Source organism: Leucoraja erinacea, chromosome 4 (assembly GCF_028641065.1).
Source record: "Leucoraja erinacea ecotype New England chromosome 4, Leri_hhj_1, whole genome shotgun sequence".
In the NCBI taxonomy this organism is placed as follows: Eukaryota; Metazoa; Chordata; class Chondrichthyes; order Rajiformes; family Rajidae; genus Leucoraja; species Leucoraja erinaceus.
In genome coordinates, this window is record NC_073380.1 from 24,621,022 (window position 1) to 24,642,597 (window position 21,576).

Below are 21,576 nucleotides of genomic sequence, written 5' to 3' on the forward strand. Positions count from 1 at the left end.
ATACTCAGTCATTAAGGCAGTATCTGTGGAATGAGAAACGGTTATACGATACGATACGATACAACTTTATCTATCCCAGGAGGGAAATTGATCTGCCAACAGTCATAAAAACACAAAATACATGAAACATTAAATTAAAATGATGAGTGGAAAGGATTGGGGATGTGCAAAAATTGGGGAGGGGTGAGGGGAGTCAGTCTCAGTCTACCCCAAAACAGAATGGGGAGGATTTGTACAGTATGATAGCCAGAGGGAAGAAGTTATGTTTTGAGTCTGGGACAACTTGTCAGTTCAATTCCTGCAGAATTCGGAAGGATCCCAGACCTAAGTTGTTAACTGTTACCTATTTTCCACAGATGCCTACTGATCTACTGATTGCTTCCAGCAATATTGATTTTAGCACCATGCCATTGTGCTGCCCTTATGTTATCTATTTAAAAAAATACACAAAATACACGTCAACAAATGAAACCCACCTGGACACTGTCTTGGAAAGCACGGCCTATTTTCAGACCAGTAGCCCTGGCATTCAGCTCCTCCAAAGGAAGGTCCATTACACTCCCTTGTCCGCTGTTGTGTTCCATTTGAACAGGTGGTTGAACACTGACTCCAGCTAGACCAATCATTCCAGTTCCCATCCACTTATCAAACGAAAAACAAAGGAAGATAACAACATTACATGTTTTAGAATTACAATGTGACTCCACAAAGCTAACTCAAGCAAGATTTGGGTTACAGTGAAGAACTGTAATAAGAGAAAGTGCAGGTGAAGTTATAGTGCTAGGGACATGAAAGTAATGTATAACGTGTAGGAAGGAACTGCAGATGCTGGTTTACACCAAAGATAGAAGCTGGAATAACTCAGCACGTCAGGCAGCATCTCTGGAAAAAAGGATCAGATGAAGAAGGGTCTTGAACTGAAACATCATCTATTCATTTTCTCCAGAGTTGCTACCTGGCCCGCTGAGTTACTCCTGCATTTTGTGTCCATCTTCAACATGAAAGCAATAATTGGTGACGTTCTACACAAGGATTTGTAATAAAACAGCATGAAGAAGGGTCTTGAACTGAAAAATCATCTATTCATTTTTTGTACTCCCCCAGAGATGCTACATGTTTCTTTGGCCCAGCTGAGTGCAGTATAATCCATTTTGGTGGCAAAAAAACGGGAAAGCAGACTATTATCTAAATGCATTTTGTGGGTCCACCAGTCATTCAGGTGCAGCATGAAAGCAATAATTGGGATGACGTTCTACACCACACCTGGATTTGTAAGTAAAAATCAGCAAGCTGATCTGCAACACAGAGCTAATGCAGCTTGCTCATTACTTCTAAAGGCCTCTCACTGCCCTTAAAATGTTACATTTCATTAGTTAACGCATTCTATTTGTACTTGCCCCCAGTGAATAATCGAGTATGTCAGGATCACATGTTTCTATGACTTTTACTCAGCTTTAAGTAATCTATTCTAAAGAAGGGTCTCAACCTGAAACATCACCCATTCCTTCGCTCCAGGGATGCTACCTGTCCTGCTGAGTTATTCCAGCTTTTTGTATCAATCTTCGGTTTAAGCCAGCATCTGCAGTTCCTTCTTACACACTAAAGTAGTGTTTGTTGGCCCAAGTCCCTTTTCTCGTGATTATCTTCCTGCAAAGTCGCTTGAGACATTGAATTGTGTTAAAGATGTAATTTAGACTTGAGAGATACAGCGCAGAAACTGGCCCTTCGGCCCACCGAGTCCGCGCCGACCAACCATCATCCCGTACACTAACACTATCCTTCATACCAGGGATAATTTACAGTTTTACCGAAGACAATTAATCTACAAACCTGGCCGTTTTTTTGAGTGTGGAAAGAAACAGGATAACTCGGAGAAAATTCACGGGGTCACAGGGAGAATGTACAAACTCCATACAGATAGCATTTGTAGTCAGGATCTAACTGGGGCCTCATGTGTTGTAAGGCAGCAGGTCTACCGCTGTGCCACTGATTAGCTCAATGTTAAATGCAATTTATTGAGTCCGCTGTTTTTGGATTTGCGATGAACGACCAACTGTGGGAAACTCAGGTGAGTTTCTCTCTCCCAATCAACAGATTGTATTTCTTCATTGCTATCCTTGTTAGAATTAGATAACCTCATTAAGAATGAGAATCAAAATTGCTGTGTATTTGATTTATAAATCACCACATGTTTAATCAAGAAACCATTTGATTCTATGTTTAATCATGAAACCATTTAGAATTCTTGAGTCTTGTTTTAGATTAATAATTACAGAAATCAAATGTTTTTTTTTGCAAATTTCTATTCCTTAACAATATAACCATATAAAAATTACAGAATGGAAACAGACCATCTCGGCCCTTCAAGTCCACACTTTTTTTTCCCCTAGTCCCATCTACCTACACTCAGACCATAACCCTCCATTCCTTTCCCATCCATATACCTATCCAATTTATTTTTAAATTATAAAATCGAACCTGCCTCCACCACTTCCTCTGGAAGCTCATTCCACACAGCTACCACTCTCTGAGTAAAGAAGTTCCCCCTAATGTTACCCCTAAACTTCTGTCCCTTAATTCTCAAGTCATGTCCTCTTGTTTGAATCTTCCCTACTCTCAATGGGAAAAGCTTATCCACATCAACTCTGTCTATCACTCTCATCATTTTAAAGACTTCTATCAAGTCCCCCCTTAACCTTCTGCGGCCAAAGAATAAAGACCTAGCTTGTTCAACCCTTCTCTGTAACAGTTGCTGAAACCCAGGCAACATTCAACATATTGGTTATATGTTATATGGTTATTCTAGTAAATCTCCTCTGTACTCTCTCTATTTTGTTGATATCCTTCCTATAATTAGGCGACCAAAATTGTACAACATACTCCAGAATTGGCCTCACCAATTCCTTGTACAATTTTAACATTACATCTCAACTTCTATACTCAATGCTCTGATAAATAAAGGCAAGGACTCCGAAAGATTTCTTTAACACAATATCTACATGAGATTCCACCTTCAGGGAACCCAGTTATTCCTAGATCCCTCTGTTCAACTGCATTCCTCAAATTGCTACCATTTACCATGTACGTCCTATTTTGATTTGTCCTGCCAAGATGTTGCACCTCACACTTATCAGCATTAAACTCCATCTGCCATCTTTCAGCCCACTCTTCCAAATAGCCTAAATCTCTCTGTAGACTTTGAAAATCTACTTCATTATCCACACCACCACCTATCTTAGTATCATCTGCATACTTACTAATCCAATTTTCCACTCCATCATCCAGATCATTGATGTACATGACAAACAACAGTGGACCCAACACAGACCCCTGAGGCACCCCACTAATCACCAGCCTCCAACCTGACAAACAGCCATCCACCATTACTCTCTGGCATCTCCCATTTAGCCACTGTTGAATCCATCTTGCTACTCCACCATTAATACCCAACAATTGAACCTTCTTAATCAACCTTCCATGAGGAACCTTGTCAAAGGCCTTACTGAAGTCCATACAGACAATATCCACTGCCTCACCCTCATCAATTTCCCTAGTAACCTCTTCGAAAAATTCAAGAAGATTAGTCAAACATGACCTTCCAGTTGACTGTTCCTAATCAGACCCTGTTTATCCAGATGCTTATATATATTATCTCTAAGTATCCTTTCCATTAATTTTCCCACCACTGACGTCAAACTAACAGGTCTATAATCGCTAGGTTTACTCTTAGAACCCTTTTTAAACAATGGAACAACGTGCAGTACGCCAATCCTCCGGCACCATTCCCGTTTCTAATGACATTTGAAATATTTCTGTCATAGCCCCTGCTATTTCCACACTAACTTCCCTCAATGTCCCAGGGAATATCCCGTCAGGACATGGAGACTTATCCGTTTTCATATTTTTCAAAAGTGTCCGTACTTCCTCTTCTTTGAATCTCATAGTTTCTATTGCTACCCTACTTGTTTCCCTTACCTCACATAATTCAATATCCTTCTCCTTGGTGAATACCGAAGAAAATAAATTGTTCAATATCTCCTTATTGCTGGCTTCATACAGAGTTTATCATCCACTATTGTTAAAGATCAGAAAATCTGAATGGCTTCATAATTTCTAACTCTTCAGTCCATCTGCCTCATGCCTTGTGCTTTAACCTCTGGCCTTTGTCCCTACTATCTATCTACTCCCCAACCCCTTGCCTCAGTCCACCTATTACTTGCCACACTTCGTCCTATCTCTCCTCTCCCAGTTTTCTCCCTTCCACCACTCTTACAATCAGCCAGAAGAAATGGAGGGATATGGACCAAACGTGGACAGATGGGACTAGTGTAGCTGGGACAATGTTGGCCAGTGTGGGCAAGTTGGGTCGAAGGGCCTGTTTCCACACTGTGTCACTCTATGACTCTCTGAGTTACTCCAGCACTTTGTGTACTTTTGTGTAAACCAACATCTACAGTTCCTTGTTTCTACATCAATGTCCCAGCCTACAGTCTGTGCCAGAGTCACTTTGCCAGACTCCACTATTATCCACAAACGTTACTCCCCAGGATCACAATATCGCTACATATGAACCCCGGTATGAGATATTACCATCACTGACCCCTTAGTTAGTCTGAAACGCTCAGTGACCTGGATTCATTCATGGGATGGAGGACCATTGGGTCAGACCATCACGTGGGTGTGCAGCAGAGCACCTGACTTTTCTCCTCGCCTCCATAGCAGCCTATTATGTCGCAGCAATGTTTCTACTTATGGACAATTAAACTTGTTTCACTCTCTTCCCAGTAATGATACAGGCAGCTGTCATTGGCAAAAACACAAGTGAAAATGTAGGCGAGTGATTCAGGCTTAACACAAACCTCATGATTTTTTAATTAGTTTGGGGTTTTTTTAACCAATTCCCCAGTTTTTCTTTGTGGATTACCTAATTTGGTACTAGTGCTACAAAAAAAGAACATTTCCAGGCAAATGTTAGAAGGTAGGCTGAGTGAGGCATGGCATGTAAAACATATTCAACTTCAAGTCCATGTTCAAGTTTACATTTATTGTCAATGTACCAATTGGTACAGCAAGATTTGGGTTGCCATACAGCCATACTGATAAAAATAACACAACACACAATGGAATTTAATATGACCATCCCCACACAGCGGATTCAGCGTATCCCACTGTGAGGGAAGGCAATAAAAAGTTTAGTCCACTCCTCCATGTTCAGCCGTAGTCAGGGCCTATAGAGGCCTCTGCAGTCGCCGCAACGGTGGCCCGATGTTCAGGCCCTCTCGCTGGATGGTGGAACTCCGGCTTCAGAAGAACACTTTCAGTGGCCTGGAATTCCGAATTGGCCGCTTCCTACCGGAGACCGTGGCTCCCGAAGTCCACAGGCTGAGCTGGGTGGAGCTCCAACATGGCGATCCTTGGTGAAAGATCACAGGGTCCCGCGTTGTTAAAATCAGCGCTGCCCGTGGCTGGAAGCTCCGCAGACCACAGCTCCATGGCGTTAAAGTCATCAGTCCCAGCGCTCCGGAGCTCCACATGGCGACCCCAGTAAGGCATCGTCCGCTCCGCGACGGTACCTCAGTGCTGCACCGCTGCTGAAGCTGAATCTCTGGCCGGTCTCCGGCAGGAAAGACTGCGCCAATCCATATGGTAGGCCGCGAGGAGGGGGTGAGGATGCGACTCGGAGTATAGGCGCAACCTCGACCAGGAAATTACTGAGAAAACGGTCTCCAGCTCCCCCCCCCCTCCCCCATCCCCCACATAAAAAGACTAAAATAACTTAAAAACAAAACATTTTGACATACTAATAATTAAAAAAAGGATGAAAGGCCGAACAGCTGCAGGCTAGGCAGCCATACTCGACAGCGCCACCCTCCGATTTAAGCACATCAAATTATGGAGCAAAGACGTAAGATAAATAGCATATGTGATAATAAAATAATGACTCATAATGCGATTCCAGGACAACTTTCAGGATAGCTGTAAGATTTTGCTCTGCTCAGTGATGGTGACATTTGGGAGATTCACCCAGCTAATTATTTTTGTTCAAATTAAAATTCTGCTTTATGGAGCATTTTCCCAGTAGCAGGCAGCTTAGCTCATCTCATTATTAAAATAAGCTTCATGTAATGTTGCTGATGAGAGGAACACGCAATATTGAGAGAAGGTTTTTCCCCAGTTATATTTGAAAAGCGTTAGTTAACCAACAGCTCAGAGTTTGTTGACGAATTCAAAATGCATCTGAATGTATATGACATCTATTAAGTAATTTTAATCTGAGATAATAGGTAGCAAACTCATGGGATTGGATGGAATATTCCCCTCAGACCTCTCCCCACCACCCGACAATATTGTTCTCCAATTACTTCAGTGAGAAGAAAAATACAGCATGGAAACAGGCCCACCAGGTCTCCGCCACCCATCCACTAGTCCTACACTACACATTAGGGGCAACGTTTACAGAAGCCAAAACTACAAATCTGCAAGTCATTAGAATGTGGAAGGAAACTGGAGCACCCGGTAAAAATCTGTGTGGTAACAGGGAGAATTTACAAACTCCATACAACAAACAGCACCCATAGACAGGATCAGAACCGGATCACTGGCGCTGTGAGGCAGCAACTCTACTGCTGTGCCACCCAAGTTAGAGTCGTAGAGTGATACAGTGTGGAAACAGGACCTTTGGCCCAACTTGCCCACACCCGCCAACATGTCCCAGCTACACTAGTCCCACCGTTTGGTCCATATCCCTCCAAACCTGTCCTACCTATGTACCTGTCCAACTGCTTCTTAAATGTTGGAATTGTCCCAGCCTCAACTACCTCCTCTGGCAGCTTGTTCCATACTCCCACCACCCTTTGTGTGATACCGTTACCACTCAGATTTCCATTAAATCTTTTCCCCTCCACCTTAAACCGATGTCCCCTCGTCCTCAATTCACCCACTTTGGGCAAGAGACTCTGTGCATCTACCCGATCAATTCCTCTCAGGATTTGATATGCCTCTATAAGATCACCCCTCATCCTCCTGCGCTCGAGGGTATAGAGTCCCAGCCTACTCAGCTTCTCCCTATGGCTCAGACAATCTAGACTTGGCAACATCCTTATAAATCTTCTCTGTGACCTTTTCAGCTTGACAACATATTTCCTATAACATGGTGCCCAGAACTGAACACAATACTCTAAATGCAGTCTCACCAACATCACATACAACAGCAACATGACCTCCCAACTTATGAGTTGATTAAAGATTACGCCAAAGCCTGAAATTGTAACAAAATGAAGATACATACCGGGACAGAGTGCAATGTTGCAGAACTTTGTTTGCTTCTCCGGTCCTTCACAAGGGTTCCCTCCAAATTGAGGCTGTAAACAGGAACGGGTGCGATCTCGGTGGCCCCTACCACATGTGGAGGAGCACAAACTCCATGGTGACCATTCCTCCCAGACACCGTGGACTGAAAACAGAACAAAAAGGTTGTGATTTCTTGTTATGGTTTGGTTATCTGGTCAATGTGTGGAAGATAGTTAATTAAGGCAAATTGGATAGACCTGAAAAATTGACATAACAAAAGCTGGCTAAAGAGCAACACTTCATTAATTACTCCTGAAGGGAAAATACTCATTGAGTTTTAAAACTAATTGTACCATCTCTCCCATATAACCAAAACAAATTTTAATTTGCATTTAATAGACTTCCCTATAGCACAAGTATTCTGCTGCATGCAACTAAGTCATAAATGTCCAACTTAGCCATATCGAGAGGTCCAGAGGGAAGATCTCTACCCAAGATGTTGGCTGTCCTTTTACTCTTTGCAGATGCTGCCTAACCCACTGAGTTCCTCCAGCAATTTGTTTTTTACTCAATATTCCAGTATCTGCAGTCTTTCATCTCCATATGTAAAGGTTATGAATTTAAACTATAACCTGCTTTATGGTAGTTGAGAGTTATTCCTGACTCAGTTATTATTCCAACTTCCAATCATCTGATGGTTAACCATTAATTCACATCTATGTACCTATTTAATCACCGTGGTCAAAGAAACTTATAACAAGTTATTTGTGAGGTCGGTATTCCTGACTGAGATTAAGTCATTATTCCAATTTCTGATCTTTGGATTATCAACCACTAATCCACATGCTAAGTACGTATTTAAATCACCATATTAAAATAAAACAATAACAATCTTCACTTGGCCTCATGTAGGAGGATTGAAGAAACTTTCAGTTGGATAGCTAACAACACAGCTCCATAACACTGTAAAGCATTTCATGACTTCCGATTTTCTCCCGAAGTGAAATCACTGATGTAGATGTGGCAACATGAAAGCTCTCACAAACAAGCTGACAACTCAATTTTGATGAATTGGGTGAAGATCACCAAGAAAATGCAAGGACTTACCAGAGAATGGAAAGGAAGAAAGGATTGGTATTTATAAAGTGGTTTCAGTTCTTCAATAAGGACTTTATTTATGTGCAATTTTTTTGCCAATGCTGATATGATTTAATGCCTCACCCAAAGTCTAGACATTTGAGAGTGTTCCAACACCCTCAAAACAGCATTGAACTGCCACCAAGTCTGATTTACTCATGATTTGGTGTGGACTGTAAACTCCAGAAGGAGAGGAAAATTGAACCAAGGCTGATATATTTCAGAAATAATAAAATGAGCTTGAGTTCAGAGTGTGCTTCAATTAGTTAATTTAAGTACAAGGTTGAACTTAAACAAACCGCAAATAGATTCTAAATATATTCACCAATAGATAGAGGTTGCATCAGTATCTGACTGCATCTAGGAACAAAAGCTGTATATACCTCTTTTTATGAAAGATTGGTGGATTGTTCCGAAACCTAAGGTTTGGGTTTGGACAACAAAGCCAGTGAAATAAAGAATTTTTGCAAAGGTTTGATCGATCTGAATGTGGAAAGGATCTTTGATAGCATTTCAGTCAATTACGTGGTATGGCTTGAAAGAAAGCCTGTCACTAGCCAGTCTAGCTGTGACTGAAACAGTAACTGTCTACGAGCCATGTCTTAACTATTTTTACAGTTTTCACATCCAAATGCAGAGCTGCACAAGGCAAATGCAGAGCTCTCTCAACTGCTGGAAGAGCACCAAATGCTGTAACAAAGAGATCACAATTGCAATATTTATCCCTGGCTCCATGAGTGCTTCCATGCTGTTTTTTTTTTAATCATGTTGCAATGCAGATCTCCATATGCTCCCTAGAGTGAAGGCATGCAATACAATTTATTTTTCTCAGCAGTTAACCATGGGTTAAATATTGGCAGCTCTAAGTCTCCAGGCTTTGTTTCAGGATTGAAATTTCAGGATGTTTTTATTTATATTTTAATTCCTGAATCTACTTTTTCTACTACTCATCATTATCAGAAAAATACTTTTCATAGGTTATAGACCTATACCACAACTATACGGTCCAACTCAATAATGTCAACTGAGTAACTTAACTGAGCTAGTCCCATTTGCGTTCTACTGGCCCACTTCTCTCCAAACCGCTCCTATTCATATACCTGTCCAACTGTCTTTTAAATGTGATAATTGTGCCTCCTTTTTCGACTTCCCCTGGCACTTCGTTCCATATATGGACACCCTCTAAATGAAAAGCTTGCCCCTCAGATCTCTTTAAAAAAATGTCCAATCTCAACTTAAATCTATGCCTTCTAGTTTTAGATTCCCCTACATTGGCAATAAGCTATGCCTATTCATTTTATCTGTGATCAGTGTGATTTTATTGATCTCTATAAGACAATAGACAATAGGTGCAACAGTAGGCCATACGGCCCTTTGAGCCAGCACCACCATTCAATGTGATCATGGCTGAACATCCCCAATCAGTACCCTGTTCCTGCTTTTTCCCCATTAACCTTGACTCCGCTATCTTTAAGAGCCCGATCTAGCTCTCACTTGAAAGCATCCAGACAGCCAGCCCCCACCACCCTCTGAGGCAGAGAATTCCATAGACAAACAAGTCTATGCATGAAAAGGTTTTTCCTCATCTGCATTCTAAATGGCTTACCCCTTATTCTTAAACTGTGACCCCTGCTTCTGGCTCCCCCAACATCGGAACATGTTTCCTGCCTCTAGCGTGTCCATACCCTTAATAATCTTATTTGTTTCAATAAGGTCTCCTCTCATCCTTCTAAATTTCAGAGTATACAAGCCCAGCCGGTCTATTCTATCACATATGACACTCCCGCCATCTCGGGAATTAACCTGGTGAACCTACGCTGCACTCCCTCAATAGCAAGAATGTCCTTCCTCAAATAGGGAGACGAAAACTGCACACAATACTCCAGGTGTGGCCTCACTAGGGTCCTGTACAACTGCAGAAGGACCTATTTGCTCCTATACTCAACTCCCGTTGTGCTCCCTTTCAAGTTTAATGAAATGCTTCCTGGAGCAGGGTGACCAGACTTTTGCACAGTATTCCAAATGTGGCCTTATCAACCTTTTATACAGCTGCAACATGATGTCCCAAAGCCTGTACTCAATGACCTGGTAAGCATGCCAAATGCCTTCCTCACCGTGCTGACTACCTTTGTCGCCCGTTTCAAAGAACTATGGACCTGCAATCACAGGGCCCTAAAATTTAATGTGTAATCCAATCCTGCCCTGGTTTGTCTTACCAAAATGCACCACCTTACATTTATCTGACCATTACTTGGCCAAAAAAGTCAAATGTCAAAATGTCAGGTCAAAATGCCTTTGGGGTGTTATCAAATGTTTCAAGAGAATTCAATCATGTGCTTTTTGTGGATCATCGTCCTTTGCGATATTACCATTCTTCAAAGATCAAGGCAATGCAGAAAACATACGCAGCTCATACGGTTATAAGTTATAATGAATTGACTGCAGGAAAAAATGCTTACTAATCAGAGGAACTTCATAACAGTAAAGGTTTACAATCACCAACTTTATTTAATGTTAATTGTCAACCAGTGTTCTCTAGTAGTTTACGCACAGGCTACAGCACGCAATCTGTGTTTATAAGAGCCATAAGACTTCTTCTGAAATCTCATGGCTCAGAAGAAGGGCACTTCATCTGTGCTGTATCAAAAATGTGATTGTATTCCTTAAGCTTAAACTTCAGAACACAATCTGTGAATGAGCATCCATCAGCTTTGTGCCTTTGTAAAATTAGAAGCTGTTTCATTCTTTAATATTGCAAGACTTGTATAAGGAAAATATACAAATCCATGACATTTAAAGTAATCCAACCCTAATCCAAACCAAAAGTTCAGTTCAACCTATCTTTTCTTGGCTCGGCTCTTTTTGTACTAAACAGATTGTGTAGTGTAGAAAAACCAAAACCAAACAAATACTTTTGGAGCAAATGGAGGCCCTAAGTTATCCTCATGATTTGAATGCATGATTTCAATCCTTTCAACTTGGGTCTTGGTTCAAAGGGCTTAGGCAAAGTACTTGGGCTAAGGCCCAGGCTGTTTTGTTCAACTGCTACAAAATAACAATTTACGGGTTCATTTTTATTCTGCAACAGGAAGTGAGGCCCTTTGTCCCTCATTGGAAAAGCACATCATCCTTAAGGGCTTATTTAACAAATAAAGTCAGGTGGCCAAGTCCAATGGTATTACTCAAATTAACTCAAAACAAGAGCTGACTGTGCTGGCCAGTCACCTCTCCATTTGCCCTCTATTTATGCTTTGTTAGCTCTTTAAAGATTCAGTAGTTTCCTGTGGGATTATCAGGAGGAGAGCATTTATTCTCCAATTCCCATACCAAATGGCAATTGCTTGGCCAGCACTGGACTGTTGCCACCTTTACTGCTCAGACATTATCAAATCAGAGAGTATGTCCTTGCAAACCATATTAGACACAATGTATTTAGCCTGGCAACGAGGAACTGCAGTTTGCAGTGCCTTGACTGATATATAAATTATGCAGTGAAAGATGTTTTAAATCAGGCCTGCTGATAGTCCACCGTTTCTATTCAAAGATACCTCTTCCAACCCTAATGAAATTGCAGTTGTCCAGTGGAACCATATTATTTTGATACAGGAGGTATCAAAGACTAAGCTTTGTACATTGATCATCTTTGATTCTACAGAAGAGATCTTTCTTTAAAAGTTGACTAAGCTACACATAATTTTAAAGTACATATAAGATGCAAGGAAAAATAATGACATTTAAAGATATTCAGCCCTACAATTTGGTCCTGAAGAGACCCATATGCGACTTACTCTTGACTAAAAGATATTTGTTTCAATATGCTGATTCCTCTGAAGTAATCAAACAATCTAGTCTATCAATACACCTTTACTATTCAAGGTGGATTTTACATAGCTCCATGAATAAAATAGCCCTTGCCGATATCTCTTCAAAACTTAAGCAAAGGAACCATCATACCCCATTGAGCTCATGTCAGTCTGTAGTAATTCCAGTTCCTATCAATCTGCTTTTCAAAGAGATAACTTTTCAGCTTCAATTTGTGCTCATAGCATTAAATACAAAAGTTCACCCATGTATTTAGCTTAGTCTTGATTTCAGCATTGGAGATTGGGGGAGACAATTCTTGAGTAGTGCTACATGATTAATTAAAGTACTACCATTAGCAGGCTAGAAGAAGAAAAGGAATCTTTACGAATGAACCTCCTTCCTAATTCAATGATTATATCACCACATTGTACAGGGCTGTAAATTTCTTCCAAACACTTCCCTCATCTGATGCTCTGTATGAATCTGTGCCCTCTAGCTGTGTCCTGCACAATCCACATCAACCTGTTCAAATCTCCATAAAATATTCCTGTTCTGAAGGAGAGCACATTATCCACATTTGAATGAGCTAACAATTAGTCTTGCTCTCCTTTCTCTTTAACTCTGCAAACATTTCCCTTTCAAGGGAATATCCAATTCTCATTTAGAATTCACATTACAATCTAAATCCACATCTCCTTCAGGTGGAGAATTTCAGAAAATATTTCACCTTCTGTAACAATTATCTTAATTTCTTTGTTAAATTATATAAATCTCTGGTCTTTATTGACTACCCCAATACTGGAAGTTGGTTCACTTACTTTTCTTAATCAAAAAGCCGAGAATCAAAAACAAGTTGTATATATTTCTAACTTCCACACATTTCTATTCAAACTAAAATACAATAATAGTGTGGAACTGTAAGTCCTGTGACTCAAGTATAATTTCATTTAAAATGTTAGATATATGACTTTAATGTAAATCGATTCACCACAAATTAAGATAGGAATAATTTAATTCTATTAGATTTGTGTTCAATTAAATAGACCATAAAACATAGGAGCAGAGATAGGCCATTTGGCCCATCGAGTCTGCTCCACCATTCAATCATGGCTAATCTATTTTTCTCTCTCAATCCGATTCTCCAGTCTTCTTCCCACAACCTTTGACATCCCTACTAATCAAGAACCTATCAATCTCCATTTTAAAGTTACCCAATGACTTGACCTCCACCGCTGGGTCTAGCAATGAATTTCACAGATTCACTACAGTCTGTCTAAAAAATTTCCTCCTCATCTCCATTCTAAATGATATTTTATTCTCAATACACATTACATTATTTCATGCACGTGAACATTTATTCCTTACAATATATCGGGTGAATTTATAGAATTAATTCATTGGGTGGCACCGTGCGTGGCAGTTTCTGTCCTTTCACCCTTTTTGTTATTTTTAGTCTGTCTAAAAGTATATTTTTGAAGGACTCATAGTCTTTTTTATCTGGGGGGGTGGGGAGGGGAAGAGGGGAAACCGTCACTTCCTGGTCGAGGTGCGTCTTTTCTCTGAGTCGCATCACAAAGATGCAGCAGAATTTTGGAAATGTCATCCCGTCTCCCATTCCTTCTCTCCAGAGATGCTGCCTGTCCCGCTGAGTTAAAGAGTGCCCACGGTAGACTCACGAGTCACTACGGTAAACTCACGGGCTACTACGTTCTTACAACGAGTTTAAAAGTTTAAAATTTTTACTTCAAGAGTAAATTTGACTTGTGGAAATCTTTCATCATGTTGAAAGATTTTCACGAGTTAGCAAGTTTCCCGAGTACCTGCCGTTAGCGTTACGAGTTCCGACGTTCCCGCTATGTTAATTCTATGTGATTTCCACGACTTTGATTTGTTTTAAACTCGGGATCACTCGTGGGTGGACTCGCACCGTGAAACAGGGCAATTATATTGCTCAAGCAACTGATGAGTATCTCAGTTGATTGATAAGTATGACAATGCTATAATTCTAATATATATTACTTATAGATGTGCAGAAAAGGTAACAGCAGGTCATTTTTTTTGTTGATTAAAGCTCATTGTCTTTAGTGAGCATTGTCATTCAGCTAAATTGATCCCTGCAAATACTTCTGATCGTTAAGACCTGCACTTTACAATCGCTGGTTCTGCTTCCCACAGAACATCTGAAAAGTAGTCTATAATCATTGTCCAATATGTGTTAGTGCCAGATGGTTTATTCAACACCATGTGGAGAGTGGAGTCACAAATAAGAATACGAATAATCCAATCTTGAAAAATCCTTTATGGCTCACCAAGCCCATTCCACCCTGCAGGCTTGATTTAATAAGAATTATCCCACCTTTCCCTTAACCTTTCACTTATTTCACTGTTCAATGTAGAATCCAAACCAATGACCTTCACTGGGATTATGAGGTGACTCCACCTAGAAATCATAGATAAGTATTAACACTTAACACTGCTGTTATTTGGACTTGTTTTAAGACTTTTGCAAGAGATATAGTGCCGAAACAGGCTCTTCGGCCTAATAAGTCCGCACCGGCCAGCAATCATCCCGTACACTAACACTATCCTACACACTAGAAACAATTTTACCTAAGCCAATTAACCTACACATCCGTTCATCTTTGGAGTGTGGGAGGAAACTATAATAGAACCAAAATATGGTAATCCATTAAGTATGTATGTACTGTCTTTAGATATCGATTCTGTAAGATAACAAAGTAGAAACAAAATCAAACTGGCAGCTGCCCTTCTAATGATTTGAATGTCAAGAAAAATCAACAGAGATATAAACTGGGTGATAGCATGTGGAATAGCCAAGTGTTCTTCTTGCAGTCCATTCTCAATCCCAAGAACTGGTTAAAAATAATGGCTCAAGTGTTTTTCTGCCGTTGTACACTCGTCACTGGTACATTTCAAAGTCTGTTACACAAAAACATTCTCCAATACTACTATCATTGGACATTGGTTAAAGGAAATATTTGTGTAATTGAAAGACCATTCTGCTGTTAAAAGGTGTTTTAATACGTGCAGTCTTCTAAACTTGCTTCTCACATAATAGAATCAAACTACTGTTTTTAGTTGACGATGGACAACCTTCATCACATTCGGTTAAAGAATGTAAGTGGATTTTACATAATTCTGTCATCTACAACATCATTGAACAGAATATGTACCGTTCTCTTCTACCATTATATAATCTGAGGTGCATAAAAGTCATATTACCTTTAAAGAACACCACATAAATAAGGAAGGTGATTCATTATTCCTTAAATGATGGGTGACATTGCTTCAGAACAAAATGAAATATGTACCATGAATGCTGATCAGGAACTATGATCATGCTAAATCACGTAAAATCCGGGAATTTATGAGAATACTTTCCTTTGAAGTCTGGATCCAGAATGAAGTCCAACCCTAAAGGAGTGAAAATCTCTTCTGACATCTGTTAAAAGTTGTAAACAAAGCAATCCTGTTTCAATCCTGTATTCATAGTAGCAAGAAGGATGTAGCACATGGAATTGTCATACCGTTACCTTGTTGTTGATCTTGGGATTGGTACACACTGCTGGGGCAGTTATAATGGATATAAACATTGCATCAAACCAATGTCATTCTTGACTTTGGTTCTTTGATACAACGCAGTACGATTTCCCAATGCTATCAAGGTCAAATACTTTGATAGATCACAGGTACTGGATAAAATTGAGAAGATCAATTGGTGAAGGCGATGCACAGCAACAACAAGTGTCTCCATTAGTTTAAGCAAACCTGGACACACTGCTGAATTGTTGCATAGTCTCATTTCTCGCAGAGGTCCACTGCACGAGGTGCCATATGGAGATGATACACAGGATCTCATCCGGGTCTGTGTACCCTGTCCACAAGTCGAAGAACAGACAGTCCAGGCGGACCATTCCTCTGCTGCAGGGTCGCCTGAAAAAGAAGATTCATTTGATGGTTACTCAGTTATGGCTTTGTTGCTGTGCAGCCTTCTTGTTATTATTTGCCGGTCATAATGAATGATATTAAACAGTTTATTATAAAAAGCCGATCAAGTGATTTTAAAAGAACTGCACACAAAGCTAAAGGGCAAAGCAAATGAGGATTAAGGGGAATTGAGCAAGAATGATGGAAAGCAAAGTAAGAGAACTGCAGGATTGCAGCAAACAGATAAGAGAAGGCAAAATGAAATGCGCTGCTGGTCACATGCTGGTCAGAGTAGGACAATTCTTCTAGTGTGGGGATTATTTACACAAAGTTGCAGGTCGATATGGAATTCCAGTTGAAAGAATGTCGATCATTTGCTCAAAAGAAGAATGTCTTTGAAAAGTGTGTTTTAAAATTTGCCTTAGTTTGTCTGAACTATTACAGACTGAAAGTGGAACTCTAAAGATGTTTATGCAGCCACATTTCAAATGTCTAACGTTTCAGTCAAAGTAGAAATAAATAAATAGGTGTGACAGTGATGTTTATATCTTTTCAATTTTTTGATGTACAAAGATCATTAGATGGTAAAATGCCAATGGTGCTCTAATCTCTCTCCAAGTAATATAACAGTGGCAAGCTGTTTAATTTAAATGATTCAGATTCATTCTAGTCATGTGCAATTCAAATGTTATATTAAAATCAAATGTTTAGTTGAGTTCTATTGCTGGTGACTCAGCTTGGTTGTAAAATCTTATCCTTTGAGCTGTGTATAGAAGACTGCCTAGAATAAGGCATGGTACTTGGATTCTAAAACTAGCATCTTGAGTTCAAGCAAGTCTTGAGACATTCGGCAGGATGGCAATTGCCATCAATGAATAATAATGGAATATGTAGGAATAGCTTAACAGTGCAGCAGCACACAGCTCCAGTTTATGGGTCAACCTTTGAATTATGCAATTTGATGTCCAGTGCATAGAACAGATGCTGCTCAGCGCTGAGCTAATTTGTGGTTTATTTGAAATGCTCATCTTGACATATATTTCATGTGATTTCAAGTGAGGATTTTTTTAAATATCAGTAAATCATTCCTGATTCCATAGAAAAACAGAAAAATCAGTTCTATCATCTGTGGCTTGTGGTAATCATGAGAATAAATGCATTTGATTCAACTGTCATGATAGAAAGCTGGGTCAAGGAATATTTATGATCTATTTCCTCCTTTAAATATTAATAAAACTTTTAATTTCTATCTTCTGGCCTAATGCACAACTGCCTTTACCCACTTCTGTTTCAGATTGAGGGAAATACATTGTTCCTTCTTCTATTAAATGAACCCTCTACCAGAAATCTCTCCCAGCATTCAGATGCATCTTTCGTGTATGTTGAGCATTTTCCAGTTTTATTTTCAGAGATTCAGCATTTGCAGTATTTGACTTCTTCTGTAGAAAATGCCAACAGTCAGTACCGACGAGTTACAATCTGCCCTGCTTCTTTACTCCATGTCTGTTTGGTCTCTGCAATGTATGATTTTAATACATTGTTTCCCCGAGAATAACTCTGGTGTTCTTGAAAGACTCAGATCTCTATCACGACAGAAATAGTCTTTGTTGCAAATGAAGTCAATCCTGATCACAGGTGACGCGAGCATGGGCTTTACACCTTCTCCCTGTGATAGTATCGGTTTCCGCCAACAACATTGGTTTTGTTCCACATTCCAAAGATGTGCTGATAGGTACATTGCCGCTGCAAATTTTCCCTTTGAGTGGGAACAAATAGGGGATGAATAGCTTATGGGAGAGAACAAGTTGAATCATGTGCGGACGTGGCGCCGACGGATGAGAGGCCGAAGCAAAGAAGTCGAAGCCAAAGAACAGAAACGAGTGTGAAAACAAAACACTTACTTACCGAAAGGATGGGATGCCTAAATGCAAATTAACCAAAAGGGCGGGACGCCTAAAAGCCAATGAACCAAAAAGCTCCGTCACCTAAAATTAAAGTTACCGAATGGCCGCTCTGTCGAAACGCCACCTACCCAAAAGGCGGTGTCGCCTACAAGTCAAAGGACTGACTGCCGCTCAACAGAAAAGTCTAATAACAGACATGACGTTGCCAGGGAGCGGGACGTCCAGCAATTGGTCCAGACCCCCGCGTCCATCACATCACTGTGAAGGGATGAACATTGTCCCAACAACTCCACTCCACCCGACCCGCAGCTCGTGGAGGGTAGCCGTGGGAGAGTGGGGGCTGTCCCGAGGGATGCGCACCTTCAGCCGCTTTCAACTTAGTGCTCTCTCCCTCCCTTCTTTCACTCCACCTCTCTCCCTCCCTTCTCTCTCCCTCCCTTCTCTCTCTCCTCCCTCCTCTCTCTCCTCTTCTCTCTCTCCTCCTCTCTCTCTCTCCCCTCATCTCTCTCCCCCCTCTCTCTCTCCCTTCTCTCTCCCTCCCTTCACTCTCCCTCCCTTCTCTCTCTCCTCTTCTCTCTCTCCTCCTCTCTCTTCCCCTCCTCTCCCCCCCCCCCCCCTCTCCCTCCTCTCTCTCTCCCCTTCTCTCTCTCTCTCTTCCTCCCCCCCTCTTTCTCCTCCATCTCCACTGGAGGGAGCGTTCCACAGTCACTGACCGCGATGCACCGCCATCGGACCCCAACCCCCACACCAGGGTGATCCCCCTCCAACTTCAAACAAGTGCGCTCAAATTGAAATCTCACATCTTTGCAAGGTAGGGATGGAATGGATGTAATCACCGACTAAAGCAAAGGCCGTTAGGACAGGGAAATAATGCCACCAGTTAATTAACCAAAAACTGGCAGAGGTCCGTGTGAAAATACAGCACCGACCAACAATGAAGGCACTGTGAAACCAGCGGCCACAAGCCCTTTCCACAGGACGGGGTTTTATATCGGCATTAAAAATCAAAACAGAGCTACATTCATTTAAAAACAAAAATGTTACATGTATGAATCGTTCTTACATTCGGGGAAATGATTAATTAACGGGCATTATCTCCCTGTCCAAACGGCCTTTGCTTTAGCTGGTGATTCCATCCATTCCATCCCTCCCTGGCAAAATGTGAGATTTCAATTTGGCCGCACTTGTTTGAAGTCGGGGGGGTGGGAATCACCCTGGTGTGGGGTTGGGGTCCGATGGCGATGCATCGCGGTCAGTGACTGTGGGACGCTCCCGCTGGTGGAGACGGAGGAGAGAGAGAAGGGGGAGAGAAAGAGAGAAGGGGAGAGAGAAGGGGGGGGGGGGAGAGGGGAAGAGAGAGGAGAAGAGAGAGGAGAAGAGGGAGAAGGGAGAGAAGAGAGAAGAGAGAGGAGAGGGGAGAAAGGGAGGGGGAGAGAAGGGAGGGGAGAGAAGAGGAGAGAGAGGAGGGGAAGAGAGAAGAGAGAAGAGGAGAGAGAGAAGAGGAGAGAGAGAAGGGGGGAGAGAGAGAGAGGGGAGGGAGAGAGGGGAAGGGAGAGAGGGGAAGGGAGAGAGAGGGAGGGAGAGAGAGAGAGAGAGAGAGGAGGAGAGAGAGAAGAGGAGAGAACGAAGGGAGAGAGGAGTGTGGGGATCCTTTACCCATACAAGCCATAGGTGACTGGGCAATCTGAACCCAAGCACCAAGTTGAAAGCGGACGAAGGTGCACATCCCTCAGGACAGCCCTCACTCTCTCACAGCCACCCTCCGCGGGCTGCGAGTCTGGTGGAGCAGAGGTGTGGGACAATGTTCATCCCTTCACAGTGATGTAATGGACGTGGGGGTCTGGACCAATCGCTGACATGTCCCGCCCCTCCGGCAACATCATGTCCGTCATTGGACTTTTCTGTTGAGCGGCAGTCGGGTTTTAGGCGACACTGCCAGTTGGGTAGGTGGCATTTCAACAGAGCGGCCATTCAGTAAGTTTGCTTTTAGGCAACGCAGCTTTTCGGTTCATTGGCTTTTAGGCGTCCCGCCCTTTCGGTTAGTTTGTATTTAGGCAGCCCATCCTTTCGGTTAGTAGGCGTTTCGTCTTAGTACTCTTTCGGTTTATTGGCGTTTCGTCCTCGTTTTCATTTGGTTTTTTGGCTTCGACTTCTTTGCTTCGGCTTCTCGTCCGTCGGCGCCACGTCCGGGTACCAGTTGACCGTCTATCGGGAACCAAAGAGAGAGTGTTGACATTGAGAGACCATGCTCTGTTGGGAGTTAACATGGACTCAATGGGAAAGATAGCCAATGTTTGCATTGTAATAAGCATTTAAGTAAGTAACATCATTTGTGTGTTAACCTCAGGCTAATTAAAGAAAATAATTCACCACATTTTCCAAAAGAATACTACAAGCAAGTTTCAAATGTTAAAACAAAGTCCGCAATAGTAATGAAGTAAAGCCTGGAGTGGATTATAACATTATTAACTATAAACAGACATCTATAAAAAACATTTCTTCGAATTTGGGCCATGTTTACAAAATGCTGCAATCCAAACATTACAAACAATATATCCACCAAGATTTGACAGTTTGGGACTTGACAGTAGGAACTGCGCAAGTCTTTCTTGGTAAATGAAGAATTTGCTTTGTTTGTGAACATAATTTGTCCCAAGGAGAGAAAAATATGAAAAATAGGATGTTATCTTTGCCGAGACAATTAGTATGATGAGTGAAGACCTGGGGCAATTCTCTATAAAAGCATCTTCACACAACACAAAGCTGATCTTGTTACACTTCCAACTTAAAACAAATAACTGCTGCTTTTTCTCTAACTTCCAAATGTTATCAATACATTTTCTAGTTATCAATCAAGTTATCAATAAAGACACTTAAAGACATAACAGGATAAGAGTTCCCGGAATGTAATCAATACCTTTGATGAGCATCTCAGTTTCTCTTCCATTATCTTACCATTGAACTGCACCAAAAATTCCACAAAGCTCGAAGCAATGAAGCATGCAATATAATTTCAGTTTGAGACCCTTTCATTCACACTATCTTCACATGTAGTTCCATCACCTGCACACAGAGGTTTCAATGGAGCCAAAACCATTACTTTCTGATCATGTCGTATTGATATTTTTCCACTGATATCTGAGGATAAGATTTTCATAATTCATTGTCGTTCTAATGGCACCAATGACTTGGTATTACAGTTTCAAAATAATCTCAGCCATTAAATATAAGAATATACAAAACTGAACATATTGCCTCTTAAGCCTGCTCTGCCAGTCATAAAAGCATGGCTTATATTGTGCATCAAATCCATATCCCAATCTAATTCTCATTTCCCTCTATTCCCTTGTTGAAATTGGACCAGGTATTTCCTATGAAAATTCATCCCAATGTTGATTTCATTTTCCCATCTTATTTTGCACATGTGATGATGCCATCCATGTGTATGGCACCCATTAATTATTTACTGAGATATATCGGATTAAAACGTTAT

The 21,576-nt window shown here is 41.1% G+C and overlaps 1 protein-coding gene across 8 annotated transcripts in view; it reads right to left on the bottom strand.

Moving 5' to 3' along the window:
- The window catches only part of adgrb1a (adhesion G protein-coupled receptor B1a), a 549,195-nt gene that overhangs the window by 326,409 nt on the left and 201,210 nt on the right, over positions 1-21,576 (bottom strand). For 6 of the 8 annotated variants that reach the window (XM_055633873.1, XM_055633876.1, XM_055633874.1 and 3 more), the window contains exons 5-7: positions 16,021-16,185; positions 7,289-7,453; positions 477-641 (exon numbers count right to left, since the gene is read on the bottom strand). In XM_055633873.1, the coding sequence (XP_055489848.1) occupies positions 477-641; positions 7,289-7,453; positions 16,021-16,185 (495 nt within the window). The remainder of the gene's footprint in view (positions 1-476; positions 642-7,288; positions 7,454-16,020; positions 16,186-21,576) is intronic. The other 2 variants (XM_055633875.1, XM_055633877.1) reach the window with 1 other exon arrangement.